Source organism: Phaethon lepturus, unplaced genomic scaffold (genome assembly GCF_000687285.1).
Source record: "Phaethon lepturus isolate BGI_N335 unplaced genomic scaffold, ASM68728v1 scaffold29152, whole genome shotgun sequence".
Classification (NCBI taxonomy): Eukaryota; Metazoa; Chordata; class Aves; order Phaethontiformes; family Phaethontidae; genus Phaethon; species Phaethon lepturus.
Window position 1 is genome coordinate 1 of NW_010526026.1, and position 14501 is coordinate 14501.

General features: G+C 43.1%; 1 protein-coding gene across 1 annotated transcript in view; it reads right to left on the reverse strand.

Annotated features, from left to right (window-relative positions):
• Positions 1-141: 141 nt before the first annotated feature.
• FANCD2 (Fanconi anemia, complementation group D2) overlaps positions 142-14501 on the reverse strand; it is a gene marked incomplete at both ends in the record, with an annotated part of 24931 nt that continues 10571 nt past the window's right edge. Inside the window, 14 exons of the mRNA XM_010282950.1 lie at positions 142-264; positions 813-959; positions 3446-3520; positions 4637-4711; positions 5352-5390; positions 6936-7007; positions 7573-7666; positions 8446-8568; positions 9224-9323; positions 10721-10848; positions 11402-11515; positions 13125-13243; positions 13439-13567; positions 14410-14500. Coding sequence (XP_010281252.1) covers positions 142-264; positions 813-959; positions 3446-3520; positions 4637-4711; positions 5352-5390; positions 6936-7007; positions 7573-7666; positions 8446-8568; positions 9224-9323; positions 10721-10848; positions 11402-11515; positions 13125-13243; positions 13439-13567; positions 14410-14500 — 1429 coding nt within the window. The remainder of the gene's footprint in view (positions 265-812; positions 960-3445; positions 3521-4636; positions 4712-5351; positions 5391-6935; positions 7008-7572; positions 7667-8445; positions 8569-9223; positions 9324-10720; positions 10849-11401; positions 11516-13124; positions 13244-13438; positions 13568-14409; position 14501) is intronic.

Sequence of the window (14501 nt, forward strand, 5' to 3'; positions counted from 1 at the left end):
CCCGCATCTCAGGGTTCCGCGGGAGAGGGGCCCAGCCCCGCCGCGCCGTCCTCGTCGCTGCCGTCCGTGCCGCTCCCGCTCGGCTCCTGCGAGAGACGCGGCCATCAGAGCCGAAGCTGCGCCCTCCCCTCCCCGCGTTACAACAAGAGCCTCCACCAGCGGCAGGCAGCATCGCCTGTGGAGGAGTACCTCAGCAGGGCTTCCTGCGGAGTCCTCCCCATCGGAGTCCCTCTCTTCTGAGGCTTGAGACAAAATTTCTTCTCCCTAAGTTGAATGCAAAAGACCTGTACTGAGTGTACACGAAGTTGACAAAGTGTGCTAGGATGGAATGGAAGAAAGCGGAATTCTGTTACCATCTTAAATTAATGGGTTTTGTGTAAAGAGCAGGTTTTGACTGTCCTGTTTCTACAGTGAAAGATGACAAAAACATCCAGAACTGGCTTCTGTTAAAGCCATCAGCTTAGGGAGCATGTGAAGAGGTGTTCAAATGAACACCTTTACCTCTTCCCTTCTTTGTGTGTCGTTCTTGCCACTGAGCAGAAGAAGGATCCCCGTACCCATTCATTACAAACATTAAAACCCACCACTTCAGTGTGAGAGCCTTGCTGTAAGGCAGCCCCCAGAGGTACAGGCCCCTAATCTTGAAATAAAACACTTCTTTCTGCTGCACTAGATGTGACTGTAATACAGTCACATTGAATTCAGCCTTCTAGTTCTACCCGCACACAAGGGCAGAGTTACAGTTGTCTGGGCAAGATAAGCATTTTGCTTTCCCAGGCTTTAATTGCCCCAGGCAGGACAGTGATTCTTACCTGAAGATCCCGATTTTTAAGGATGCCCACCCAGAACGCCTCCTGGCAGTGGTTGAAGGCCAGCATTGCCTTCACTCGGTATACAAATTGTTCCAGTGACTTCTTCAGCAAAGGCACATGGTTGGTCAGTCCAATGTCTTGGCGAATCTGAATATGAAACAGTAAAACATGACTATGATTGATTCATGCCTGAGTATTCCGGCTATTTAAAAAGCCATTGGTTATACAGGTGGGAGGGATGGGACACAATCGCCACAAAGTTTGCCCAAACTATGTCACTTCTTGGCCAAATTCTTGTATATGTTTTATTAAAAAATAAAACTCTGATAAGCATTTTGTCTAAGACAGCCAAATGATCCTTTGCAGCAATCCAAACAGCTATATCCACTCTGGATAAAAATAGGAGCCTCAGCTTTTTTCATGAACCTTAGACAGAGGCTAGTAACTCTTCTAATGTAAGTCAGATGAATTCTGCTGACCCTTGGGAAACTATTTTGAGAATCTGCTTTTCATTTGCTCCATCATCTCAGCAAAAGGCTGGTGTCACTTGCTCTGTTCGCCAAGAATGACGCACAGCTCTTAACACACAGATCTCGCACTGCTGCCATCTTGCTCATGGCAGCCACAGCTTGCTTGCACACAAATGTCTGGAAGCTGAGTTGCTGCTGCTGGTGTGTGCAATTGATAATGTTTGGGTAAGTCTGGCTCACCTGCAAATTATTGTTGGTGCAATAGCAGAGTTATCTACAGAGGTCAGCAATGGACAATCACACCGTTCCAGTCCAAAGCAAAAAGCAGTGCTACAAGTGGCCAGACTGCAAAACTACCTGCCTAGGAAGGGAAATAGCTACTTGCTGATAACCACAAGCTGCAAACTAATGCTGCAGGGAATTTCATGTCAGGAAATTGCTGAATTCCCAAGCACAGAGAGGAAAAAATGAGAAAGGTGTTGAATAAGCCACTGCAATAACAATCTCTTCTTGCTCAGTGTCTGATGCAACTCCTTTACACTAGCTACATGGAATGTGTGTGCACTATAAACTCCAAATCCAGCTTGTCCAGACCAAAGCAACAGTGGCTTTTGGAGAACTAGGACAAAGGGAACAGATGCAGTTGCTGTAGGCAAAAACCAGCAGAGGAAGGGGAGCTATGCCAGGTATTGTGCGAGATTTAGCTCTGGATGAGCATCTCTTCCTACTTGGCTTGGATCTGCAGTACAGAATAGACTTGTTGCTAAACCAGGAAACCTGTCAAGAGCCATAAAAAATTACTTTGTGCGTAAGTATTCTCCTCTTTCATGAGGATACTTTGAAACCTTCTTGCATCAAGATGCTCTCATTAGCTATACTCTGAAATAAGTTCAACTTCATTTCCTGGAAGAGTTCAACATGCCTGGGAAGAGGGACACTGCTTTGCTTCGTGTTCTGCCAACGGGGAAGGGTAACCGAGTACTAACAGCAATCTGTTCTCTAGCCTGTGTAACAGGCAGGACCCAGCAATCATCCAGAACCAAACCAGGGAAAACCTCGCTAATGACACAATCAACCATCACAGTGCTCCCTGGGTCTTGGAACCTGCCCAACCGTCTGCAGGCAGTTTGGACACTTGAAAATGCTAGTCAAGTGCAAAGACAAACAAGACATCACAAGCTGCAATGATGTTATCTTGATTACAAGGTGAATTGTGACTTTAAAGCGGGCATGAGGATTTCACTTGCAAACATGAGAAGGTCTTTTTAGCATCTCCAGGGTTTGTGCCAGCTTCCAATTCTCCCCCAGGCTGATAGCTGCAATGGCATGTTCTGATCTCCAGCTAGACTTTTATGGTCCTGATGCCAGCTTTGGACTAAATCGGTAGCAAATCCAGCTTGGGGAGCCGTGCTAATAGCTGGCTTTCTCCCTTCAACTACTTTGGCAAAGCTCCCTTCTCAGACACGTGTTCTTGGAACGTCTTAGGAGTCTAACAGGAACACAGCAGCACAGATGAAGTTCCTTCTAACTGCTTTTTCCCATGTGATTCTCTTGCAACAAGCACCGGCTCACCATGCTGTAAGCAGGGTGCTAATCCTTTCTTTGCTTCCTCCCTCAAGTATCCTACGAAGACTAGCAGACTGGTTGGGTGTTACTAGCTTTCTCCCTTCCCTTTGCCCTCTTCTCTAGTAGTATGAACGTAACAATGCTCAAAAGGCAACTCAAGAGGACTTTGAGTAAGGTTTTCCCCATGTGTGCCTCCTGTTGCTGATTATTCTGACTCGCAAGGCTGTTGATCTTTGCCAAAGCCTCACTGCTGTATTATCAATCTGGCATCTATACTTTACGCAAGGTCTCTAAGGTCTTAGCATATGTCCTCAGAAACACCCGCTTACAGATGCCAACAACCAAAGATGTCAAGAACCTCTGTCCTAAAAAAGAGTATGTTAACCTGAGCTGACATCCAAGTCAGCCACTTCCAGATCAAATACTTCAACTTTTGGACCATTAACCAAGGCTATTCCTTCTCCTCTCAGAGTTTTTGCTGTACAGACACTGCTGGAAGCCTGCAAGTAGAACCTGCCTATGCCCTGGAAAAGCAGTGGAAGAGAAATAAATCATTCTTAAGGCAGGAGTTTGTGCTGCAATTAGAACTTATCTTACCTTGGAATGGCCACACATGTGATGAAGTTGCCTGGTACTCAACTGCAAGGTTTTCAGCAAACTCTGCACATCATCCTGCAATAAATAAGTAGACCAGCAAATCATTCTCAAAGGATTTTTCCGTAAGGGAAACAAGAATAATGAAGCAGTATTAGTCCTAGCAATCCTTTCAAAGGTTATGGAATAGACATATGGTGCACGTATGCAGGAAACATCAGACAAATGGGATGAAGCCATAGTAGGCTTGCACTGTGCATATAAGTCAAGTAACTGGTAATAAAAATACCACCATGTGTCAGAAGGCCAAGCACTTTGAACTAAAACTGAATCAGAGTTTGGAATGAATGCATATCAGAGAAAGTGGGGCAATTAAAATCAAGACGACCTTGTCACATCTTGCCTTGAGTACAACCTTCTGAAATAGGGGAACCAGAGGAAAAGTATAAAACATACTGCGAGATTGTGGTATTTGAAACACATCCAGCATGAACTCTGGATATCAATCCTCTCCATTTAGCAAATTACGTGGACTTTCTATTGTCTAGTGGCAATGACTAGGTATCTGATAACCGCATTCCCTCAAACATCCATGAGAAGAACAGACCTTACATTTGCAATAGAAAGGAGTTGTCTATTAGAGAGACAAGTTGTGAAGACTAAGCCAAAGAATGAGTCTCACTGGCAAAGCTGGACTGCCTTGCAACAAAGTAGGGGAATAAGTGAACTGTTCTTGCTTCTCATGGAGTGCAGCAAGGTTGGCCTGTCCATCTGCACTCATGCATGCCGTCCTGCTCAAAGCTCCAAGAATTATTGCAAAGACACCAATGTCACTGTCCATCTGGACCACAAGCCCTCACCAGCCTGGCTGCTCACGCGAGCTTCCTACTCTCTGAACGACACCTTTGTGGTAATAACTTTTGAAGGAGATGGAGGTTGAAAGCGCTTCCTTTGCTAACAGTGAAGCCATCCAACCAGAAGAGCGATAGCAAGTTGGGGAACAGTGATCTGTTTGCTGAGAGCGCACTGGACAGGCAGGTAAACAGGGCAAAGCACAGCTGGAGACATTAGACAGGTTTGTCATGAAGTGTCACAAGTGTCATGCCAAAATGTGACCAAAGTCAGAAATCTCCTAGCAAGCATCAGTCATGCTTCCCAACTGGTTCCACACAGCTCTGGTTTCAAAAGGCTTACCCTGTGCTTTTTAAAGCTGTAGTCCAGGAGAGGCATGGCAAGCTTCAGAAATGCTTCTACAAAGAGACGGCCATACTATAAAAGAATGATAAATACATCAGAAGGCAAATTTAAATTCCTTTTCAAAGAACCATCACAAAGTCAGAGAAGATAATGATACATTCTTTCAAGCTACCCTGCAGACTGTTCTCACTTAGTAAAAGACTATATTCATGTGAAGGCTGTACTGGAATATACAGGATCAGTCAAGGGTTCCACTTTAATCACTGCAAAGAAAGGCTAGAAGGACAAGGTCTCATCATTGTACATATCCTTTGTTTTATTCACTAGCAAATTGGGAATGAAACTGAACTAAACACAAAATGTTAGAATCACTATACATATATCAGTCCTAGCCAGAAAAGGGAGAGTTGCAGAGGGACACATGATCTTTCTGGGCTCCAAGGAACACCTGTCTGCTGTGATGTCTCCTCTCATTTAGAGTACCTTAGGGAAAGTAGAAAGGCGAAAGAGTCTAAAGTCAGTCATGCCAATTGCAGTAAGTCCATTGTGGTCGAGCTATACGACAAGCATTAGTGGAAGACAGTTAAAGGTATAGGAAACAATATCTGCTTCTTCCAGAGAATTCAGTAACCACTCTACTCCAGTGGAGGCAATGATTCAAGAAAGCTGGTACTTAAACTGCTGTCTTTAGTTATTTTGAATTCTTGCTTACCTTCAGGCAGATGCTGAGTACAGGCCTGCTGTCGAATACCTACTTGGGCAAGAGGAAAAGAGAACCAGATCACTCCACAAGTCTAAAGGAAACAATGTAAGCACAAGCAGCCAATTAAAAATATCCCTTCATTACATACCCTTCATTAAAGTGTGAAACCTGTTCTAAGGCAACATCCATTCTCAAGTTTCAACAGGGAACAACGCATGAAATGTAGTGGCTGTCAGGCAGAAGTATGTGGCAGGATGGCTGTTTGGTGATTTAAGGTGCACTTTTGCAGATGGCACAAAATTACCTCAACGACTCTGAAGTTCTTAATAGTTTGGGACCCAAGAGACCCAAGTCCAGCTGATGGGCAAGTAACCACATAATGGATGAAGCAAAACTGAGATGAGCAAAATAATGTATTTAGGAAGAAATAATGAAGCTATTCCATTAATGGTGCCAGCTGGTGAAAGACACCTGGTGTCACTGCACTGGTCACACACAGCTGTGATCCAACAGCAAACAAAGAAATGGAACAGATAGTCTCAGCTCTCCTGAAGGCTTTCTTCTGGTATACAATTGCATATATAGAATTTGTTTCTGGCAAAAATATAACTAATTAGTGAACATTTTAACTGGCACAGCACACAGATGCAAGTGAGAGCTGTGAAGGTACCCTGGTGCTGCTTATGGATTGTGAAACAGAACCATCTGGTCCAGCTCTACCCTTTATGTTCTCAAAAGGTACGTGGAACACAGGTAGGGCTCCAGTGACTGCTGCTGTGTAGAAGGAGCCAGCTCAATTCACCAGAGGTCATAAGCTGAACTTGAAAAATCTGTACTTGCCAATCATTGCTTCAGACATGATAAAAGCAAACAGTAATGATCAACCTAAGCAAGGAGAAAAGTGCAGCTGTACCTATCGCCTTCTGCCCAAAACATCACCACACTCAGTGACACTGAATGTACCAACACCAAAACTGATGGAAGGGAATATTTCATCTAGTGGGCCTGGCCTCTACAGTTCATCACCACTGGATGACATAACTCGTCAGCAAGATTCAAAGGAAGATCGTATGTCACCATAAAGAACAAGTGAAGCTGAGGGCTATCAGATAAGCACTGAATGCAGGTTACAGACAGGAATGCAAGCCTCCTGTCCAGAGTATTAGCCTGCCTTCAGCTGAGTACATCAGGAGAATGCTTCCCTCTGTCAGATGTTATTCCAGATCTACCTGAGGGGTCTCTCCCATCTGCCTCTTCACAGCTGGCAGTGGACTCTGTCAGACACAAAACACAGTACTAGAGAATTTGTTCAGGCCCTTTTCTGCACTTCCTTACATTATCCATCTGTGCAGACTTCTTATTTGTGTGAGAACTATGTTTGTAAGATATGCAGGCTGTAAGAATTAAGTAGTATTGAAGTGAAAGCTAAATGGAAACCCTTGCACACAGATTATAACTGGCTTTATTTACCACCTCCAGGTTGTTCCACTAGTCAGCCATACTTCACATTTTTCCCTTGTGCTCATGAAGCTGGGTGCACTGGGCTTTACTGAAAATTTGAAGAAAAATCCAGAAAAACAACCAGAACCTCACCTTGACCAAGTTAACGAGGATATGGAAATTCCGCACAGCAATGTTCCACCGCAGCAGCTTCTCCAGTTGCGCCTAATGGGATGCAAGGGGACAATAACCCAAGATGGTGTATTTCCTCTCACCTTGCTGGATACTTGCTCAGCGTTTGCCGTACCCAAAACATTGCTGCTGTTGTTGAAGACAGAGGGACAAAGCCCCACCACAGGCAGATTTATCACAGCAAAACCACTTAATGGCAATTCCAGCCTGATCAGTGCCCATATGGCTTAAAATGCTCTCTTAACACACTTCCTTGCTCTTAAAGCACCTCTTGGTTGCAAGATAATTTTGTGCTCCCACACAGGTGTGCAGGCCAAGTGCACAGCTTCGCATTTTGCTGTTTACTACCTGTTTTCCGGTTACAGCTTCTGCTGGATTTACTAGATTTTTGACATGGTACAAACCAGAAAAAAAAAAGGATGCTACTTACATGTTGCCCTGTAGATCAGTTTTGGCTGATGAACTAAGCTGTCTGACTGCATTTCCTAGACAAAGTTCAGAAGCAGATTCCTTTCCAATTTATACATCTTTATTGTACTGTACAGTGTAACTTATGTATTCTCCCCCTCAAAGAGTCCAGTGCATTTTTTTTTCCTACCTCACTTGAGTCTGATGGTTTCCCAGCTGGGATGCTTTTCACTGAACTCTCAAGCTGAGCCATCATTACTCTGAAGAAAACTGGGAATGTCTGCCTGTGGAGAAAGCGAGAGCAAAACTAAAAGCCAGCTCTGAGCACCTAGATAGGCTTCTTGTCCACAGAACAATGCGGAAAACTTGAAGATTACCCAGCTGGGCATTCTTCTCAATAGGAAATTACAGGAGATTGACCCTGAGACTCATAAGCATGTCTAGCCCAGGCTCATCACCCAGACAGATGGAGAACCTTGGGAAGTCACTACCACTTCCCCAGTATGAACCACACATAGACACCACCCACTTTTTTGTAGCTCTGGGGCTGCACAGTGAAAGGTTTGCAGCTCTCAGCATAAGATGATGTTGGTAGTTCCAAACTGCAGGAACTTCGGCCATCCCTGTATAAACCATGCTTCCAAATTCCTGTGGTAGGAGCAGAAACATCCTGAATGTGCTCTTGCACACTGTATACCAGCCCAGGATTGTCCACAGCCACCCCAGGCCTCTGAGGCTGACTTTCGGAGTGCTTTGTACCACCACAGTAGCACAGAAAGAGGCAACATACCTGACGACAGACAGCAATTCATTCTCCAATTAAAATGGCTCACAAATAATAAACTGAACATTGTGTTAATGCACAAGGACATTCCACCTTGACATCAAGCTAACACTGTACTAACCTGTACTGCCAAAAAAAAGTTTACAAATGCCCAGAGTAGTCCACAGCAGTACTAACAGGAAACCATAATAGACCACAAAATAAGAAAATTAAATATTAAAAAGCAGAAATTGCCATTATGCATCTCGTGAAATTCAAAGTTTCTATTGATATAATTACCTGTTTAGTGTAGGATAAGTAGAAGAACATGCTTCTTTGGCAGAATTGATCAGTTCAGGAACACCGACACTGGAGATTTCTTCTATAGCTTTCAGGATGTTATCTGTGTGCTCCAGGTAGACACTAAATCCAAAATCAGCTTAGTTCATCAGTAAACATTATGCAGAAAGCCTTGACTTGTAAGGCTTTCAAGACTGTCTTTGGTAAGATCCTCATAGAGTAGCTGTTGAAGTACAGGCTGGATGAGTAGGCAGTGAGCTGGACTGAAAAAAACTGGCTGAACAGCCAAGCTCAGAGGGTTGTGCCCAGGATGATCCCTGGCAGTCTGGTCTAGGTCACCCTGCTGGAGCAGCGGGGTTTGAACAAGGTGACCTCCAGAAGTCCCTTCCAACTCAACCATCCTGTAATTCTGTGATTTTATTTCAACTAATGCTCAGTCCTGCTCTCCTGGACTTGAGTGAGAGCTGATTCGCTTTCAGTTTAAACAAAACCAGATACATTGGTCCAGATCACAGTTATATGTGTATGTATGCACACATACATGTATAGATGTGTTGATGTATGCTGACAAGCTATAGTCTGGCAAACATGAGGTCTAAACATACTTCTACAGCCAATGGCTAACAGAATTCTTCCTGCCACTCACTATCTTTCAGTGCTTTAGGCCAAACTGTTTAAGTATGAGCATTATGATTGAGAGGGGTCATTCCTCTGCAGCAACAGTAATTATCAGAAAAAGAGTGTCTCCGCATGCTTGAGATAACGGCTTGAGCCTTACCAGAGCAGAATATGCAGCGCACTGTTGAACTGGCTGCCCTTCTCTCGGTCTCCACTGGGCTTCACCCATGACTGGCAGAGGAACTGCTTTGCTAAGGAAGCTGTAAAAGATAAGGGATAACTTACTGAAGGAAATAGATGTGTTTCATTTCCCACATATTGCAAGAATGCAAAACAATTTCCTTCTTCCATATAAAGGTAGTGTGTTCCAATGGCTTTTTGAAAGATCATAATACCACTACCCCACAATATGCCTGAACTTATGTTAAGTCAGAATACATTTCTCCTAAAAAACAGTAAGGCCACAAGGACATATATCATGATAATAAAATATATACATATCCAGTGTGTTCCCAGTCTGGAATAGCTGTTTGCCTCAGAACAGCGATCCATCTCTGGCCATTTCTCCCTGACAAACTTACATTAAGCATTATTTGTTTGGTAGCTCCTACAGTGTGCCAACTGTTTGTTTTTAATTAGGGAAATATGCAACCCTTGAGGCATTCATTTCCAGAAATGGAATTCCAATAACAAGTGACTCGAATTTTTGGCCACAGTGCTATAATGATAAATGTGAACAGGCAAGTTTAAGTTTACACATTTCTTAAATAAAAACTGCTAACAAACCTACTTGTCTCTTGCAGAAATGTTTAAAATTAGGAATTTATTAGTTAGAATTGGTTATTCCCAGCCACACTCACTGAACAGTTCTCCCAATGTAGGACTGTTTAAAGTAGGAAAATAATCTCAAAGTAGGGAACTTGCAATTCTGAGTGGCTATGGGGATCTAAGAAGGACAAATTCTAGGGGTGTCTTAGGTATGACAAGGTATGGCTGAGAGAGGTGAGACTGTCTGTCACACACTGAAATAAAGATTCCGAAGTGGAGACCAACTAGTTTTCTTGTATATTCCCTGCAAGCATGTCTATGCCTTATCTGTTGTTGAATGCTGTTCCTCTTGCAGAACAGGTCCTAATCCCTCAGAAGAATTCTCTTAATTGAAAACATTTGTTGCATGGGTTTAAGAACATACAGGCTTTCCTCCCTCTGCCCTGATTTAACAGCTGTATTTGTAGTTCATTTCCATAATTTTTGGAAATGAGCTGTCACAGCATACTGAGACATCTGTACTTACACTAGGATGTTACATCAGATTAAGTCTATGATCACGTCCATAATCAGTGACTAAACTGGTACCAAAATTGAACAGCAGGCTTGTTATTAAAAGCTGTGAGGCTTTGATTTTTAAAAACACCAGCTAAGAGAGCTGGAGCCTGCCCTCCTGCATGTGACTGAAGAACAGAAAAACAAATACCAAAGATGTTCCAACATACTTATTGCTATTCCTTTTATTAACAGCTAGAGCTGTTCACCCCAGTGAGATTACTAGGATACCAAAGGGAAATCTCTCCCCCAAAAGATGCACTCCAGAGGGAGAACCCAAGTCTTACAGGCAAAGGACAGCATGAAAATGAATTAGAGGTTCTTCACACATTACCCATTTTCTCTCTCTTCCAGCCAGCCATTGGTTTCTCAGCAATGGCAATCAGGATCTGAGTGAGGATGAACGCACAGTGGAAGCTGGGAACACTCTGCTGGAAATTCAGCAGGTAGTGAAAACTCTCACTGGGGATGACAGGAAAGGGAAAAGGTAAAAACAGTGTAGATAGGGTAATCTCCCAGAAACATATAAATAAAAAGGAATTATTAGACAAGCTCAGATCCAAGGTCTCCCTAGCCCAGTATTTTGTCTCTGGCAGTGTCCTCCTGAAGAAGGAGGGGTAGTCAACCGCTAACAAGATAAAAATTCAGTTCACTGAGAAACTTCTTTCAAGCCCCAGTTGCTCTAAGTCTAGCAACATCTTTATACACTGCTTTTCCCTGGTGCTCCTTTAGGCATTTTAACTATCCAGAACATACGCATTCCTCCTGCGAATCCTACTAATCCCCGAGTCTCAAGCAGCATAGAAACAAATGAGATCCATAGATTAATGCGTATTTTATAATCCAGTAACTCCTTTTCATTAGGTTTGACTGCACTACCATTCAATTAAATACAAAGTGCTCTGAAGATAGTATGGTCTCTATGAGAAATCCCAAACACCCATCATGCTCACACAAAACAGAGAAAACTGCTTGACGTTCATCCCTTTCAGAGCTTGGGAAATACTGATTCTACCTTATCAGTTCCTCCAGAAGAAGAAACTCTGTCTCTCCTGGCTTTAGCCTTCCTGCAAGCACCTGGAGAGCTGACCTCAGCAAGTCAGTATTTTCGTGCTGAGAAAAACCATTCCTGAGGGGGGAGAAAAAAAAATATTCAGTTCATCATCAGACTAGCAGGAAGAGAGGTATCAGATGCAAAAGCATATCTGGGCATATTTTTGCAACAAGAAAAATAAAGAAGCTGAATATGCAAGAAGAATCCTGCAAATGAAATTTAAAAGGGGACACAAAAAACTGAAAACTGATTCTGACCACAAACTTAGTTCATACACAGTTTATCTTTTCCAAGGAACGGAAAACCTTGTGCACACACAATACTAACTTTTCAGTTAGACTGCAGACCTGGCTAGGAGAGGACAGGCCATTTCACATAAGTGGAGGTTCATATATACTAAAATAATGCTATGCAGACCTGAAAAAAAGAGGATGTCTAATGACAGTTGCTGTGCAAGTGCAGTAATAGTGGCTGGTCACCTCTTGAACAACAGGTAGAAGCCTAACAGGGAGGAAAACTGCAGAGCTCTTCATTAATTCTTTGAAATACCGGTGTCTGTGAAATCATTCAGTGAGGATACGCATTCTGGAAAGGCTCAAATGCCTCCGTGTTCTAGATCTATAGACTGAATGCAAAGACTTGATAACAATAATGCTCAAGTGCACCTTTAACACACAAGTTAATTAACAATCAGTAATATAAGAGGGCTTGATTAAATGTATTTAAAAGGAGTTGTAATTCGGCTGTTGGACTTCAGTAGCTGGACAGGTAGCCCAAATATATGGCTGCCTGACCTACAGCAAAACAGAATTATGTTACTCTCTATCCAAACTGAACAACAAAATTTATCTTGAGTTGCCTGTGGTTACAAAGTGGGCCAGTTTCTTTGGTTTACACGGTGGGTACACTCAGGAACAACCAACATTCATACTGGTTAATGAGAAAATGACTAATCCAGGAATATTCAGGAGTGAATCAGGATCCCTGAGGCTCCAGCACTGGCCAACAGGAGAAGCAGACCTCAGACACTTTTTACACAGTTGCTACTGTTTTTTTAAGTACAAAGGTAAAACACTTTCCACACACAGATCTAAATTAGGGTTCAGAAAGAACTTCTGTAATGCTATCCTGCATTATATTAGCAGGTGCAGAGGTCAAATCCAGGCTGCACAGGCATTGAGTTTGGCATTTATGAATCCAGTTCGAGTGCATCAGCAGCACAGACTTTTCGTCAATGAAGTACACATTCATCCTTTCCCGTTGGCAAAAGAAATTCTTTCATTGCTCAGGATTCAGGAAGTGACTATTTAGCAAAGGATGAGGGGACTTACTGGCTAAGACATCCCAAGATCCCTAGGTAGAATGGAAGTTGCACAGCTAGGTGTGCCAGTATGCCACTTATGCTGGTTTTGATCCAAAACCACATTGAATACTAGCCAGTTCAGTGCCTCATCATACATTCACTGTTAATGACCTACAGTTTTAGTTCAGCTCAGGATCAGGTAATGAAGCTTGACATAACTATAAACTCCTTAAAAGTCTGCAACCAGTGCAGCGTGTTGTTCTGCATGGCTGACAGACCATTTGCTGGGTACAAACACTTTAAAGAAAAGGAACAAGAAGAGGACGCAATAAACAGACTATGCTCATTTAGGCAACTATATACTCTTTTGTTTAAACTCACCAAGCAAATAGGGAACGAAAGGTTAGTAACAGCTGTTGGTAACAAAAGGACATCAGCTGGTGCTCCTGGATGTTCAGTCGTGGCTCATCTTCCACACCCCGATTTTGTATAACAACTGCCTTTAATACAGAACAAATAATTCATTAAATGCTATTCCAAGGAAAGATAATGGCACAAGAATCCATCTCCGTAAACTCCATGGTTACAAACCCTGAAGAAAACAAAGCGAGACTCTTTTTCCCACAAACAAAATGAAAAATACCTTTAGAAGTGACAAAACTTGACAGTTTGAGTCAAAATTGCTGCCCACTGACCTGGAAGTAGTTGTGCATGTTCTCCATGTGATTACACAGCGGCTTTAGTAGCTTGACTACACACACAGCAACTTCCTTGGGAGATCTCTGACACAGGTGGGAAAAGCCAATATCCTTGCAGCCTCTTTCCTGCAGCAAACCCAAAAGATTAAAAGTCACCTCATCAGACTTACTTGAGAATAACTTCGCATCAAGCGCCACCTCTTAGACTGCTTCTGAGCAGTGCAATTCCTGCTGTCATACACTCTGTCAGGAAGGGTCACAGAATAAGAAAGTTGGCTTCTGCTGAACAGCCATCACCAACTCAAACAAGTGGATAACATTTGATTAAAAGAATAAAACAGATGTGGCATGTAGATCTTTTACATTTTACTCAAACACTAAGAGAAGACAGTCTCTGCACGTGGGAATTAAGACAGGTAGAAAGACAAGGAGAAAGATCACTGAACATGATGGGGTCCATCAGATTGTAGTGAATTTCTTAGTTTAATGCAATGGGACACACAGATTTACTTTCCTCCTGAAGGCATCAGCCAGGCATGCAAGGAATGACTGCACTCAGAGTGTTCTTCTAAAGACTACAGAAAAAGCAGAACCAGATCTGGCAGCTTGGATCCGGCAGCTATCTGGTCTGCCTAACCTGAGCTGCTTCTTGAACAGCAGAGCCAGTCTCCCCAAGGAGGGCTAGAAAAAAAGTCACTTGAATTTTGAGACTACAAGGCCTCAATTATACACCCTCTCCTGAGACATGCAGAGAACAAAGTGCTGCAAACACTTCAGTGAGGGAAGTGGTACAGAAATCTCTTTTGAAAGAGCAAGCACTGCTCTGACACACAGTTGGGCATCAGACTTCCATTTAAGTGTTAGGTGAAAATAATTCTGAGAAACATTTCTCTCAGGAAAGGCCTGAAGGCCGCTGATGTGCTCTGGCTCAGCCCAGGCGTAGTCCCATCGGCTGCTGCTGTACTTGCCTTTGGAAAGGGCACTCTCCTTGTGGAGCCCGGGATCAGCACATGATCCAGCTTCCAGCACAGGTCATCCAGAAGAAAGCAAAGTTCAGCAG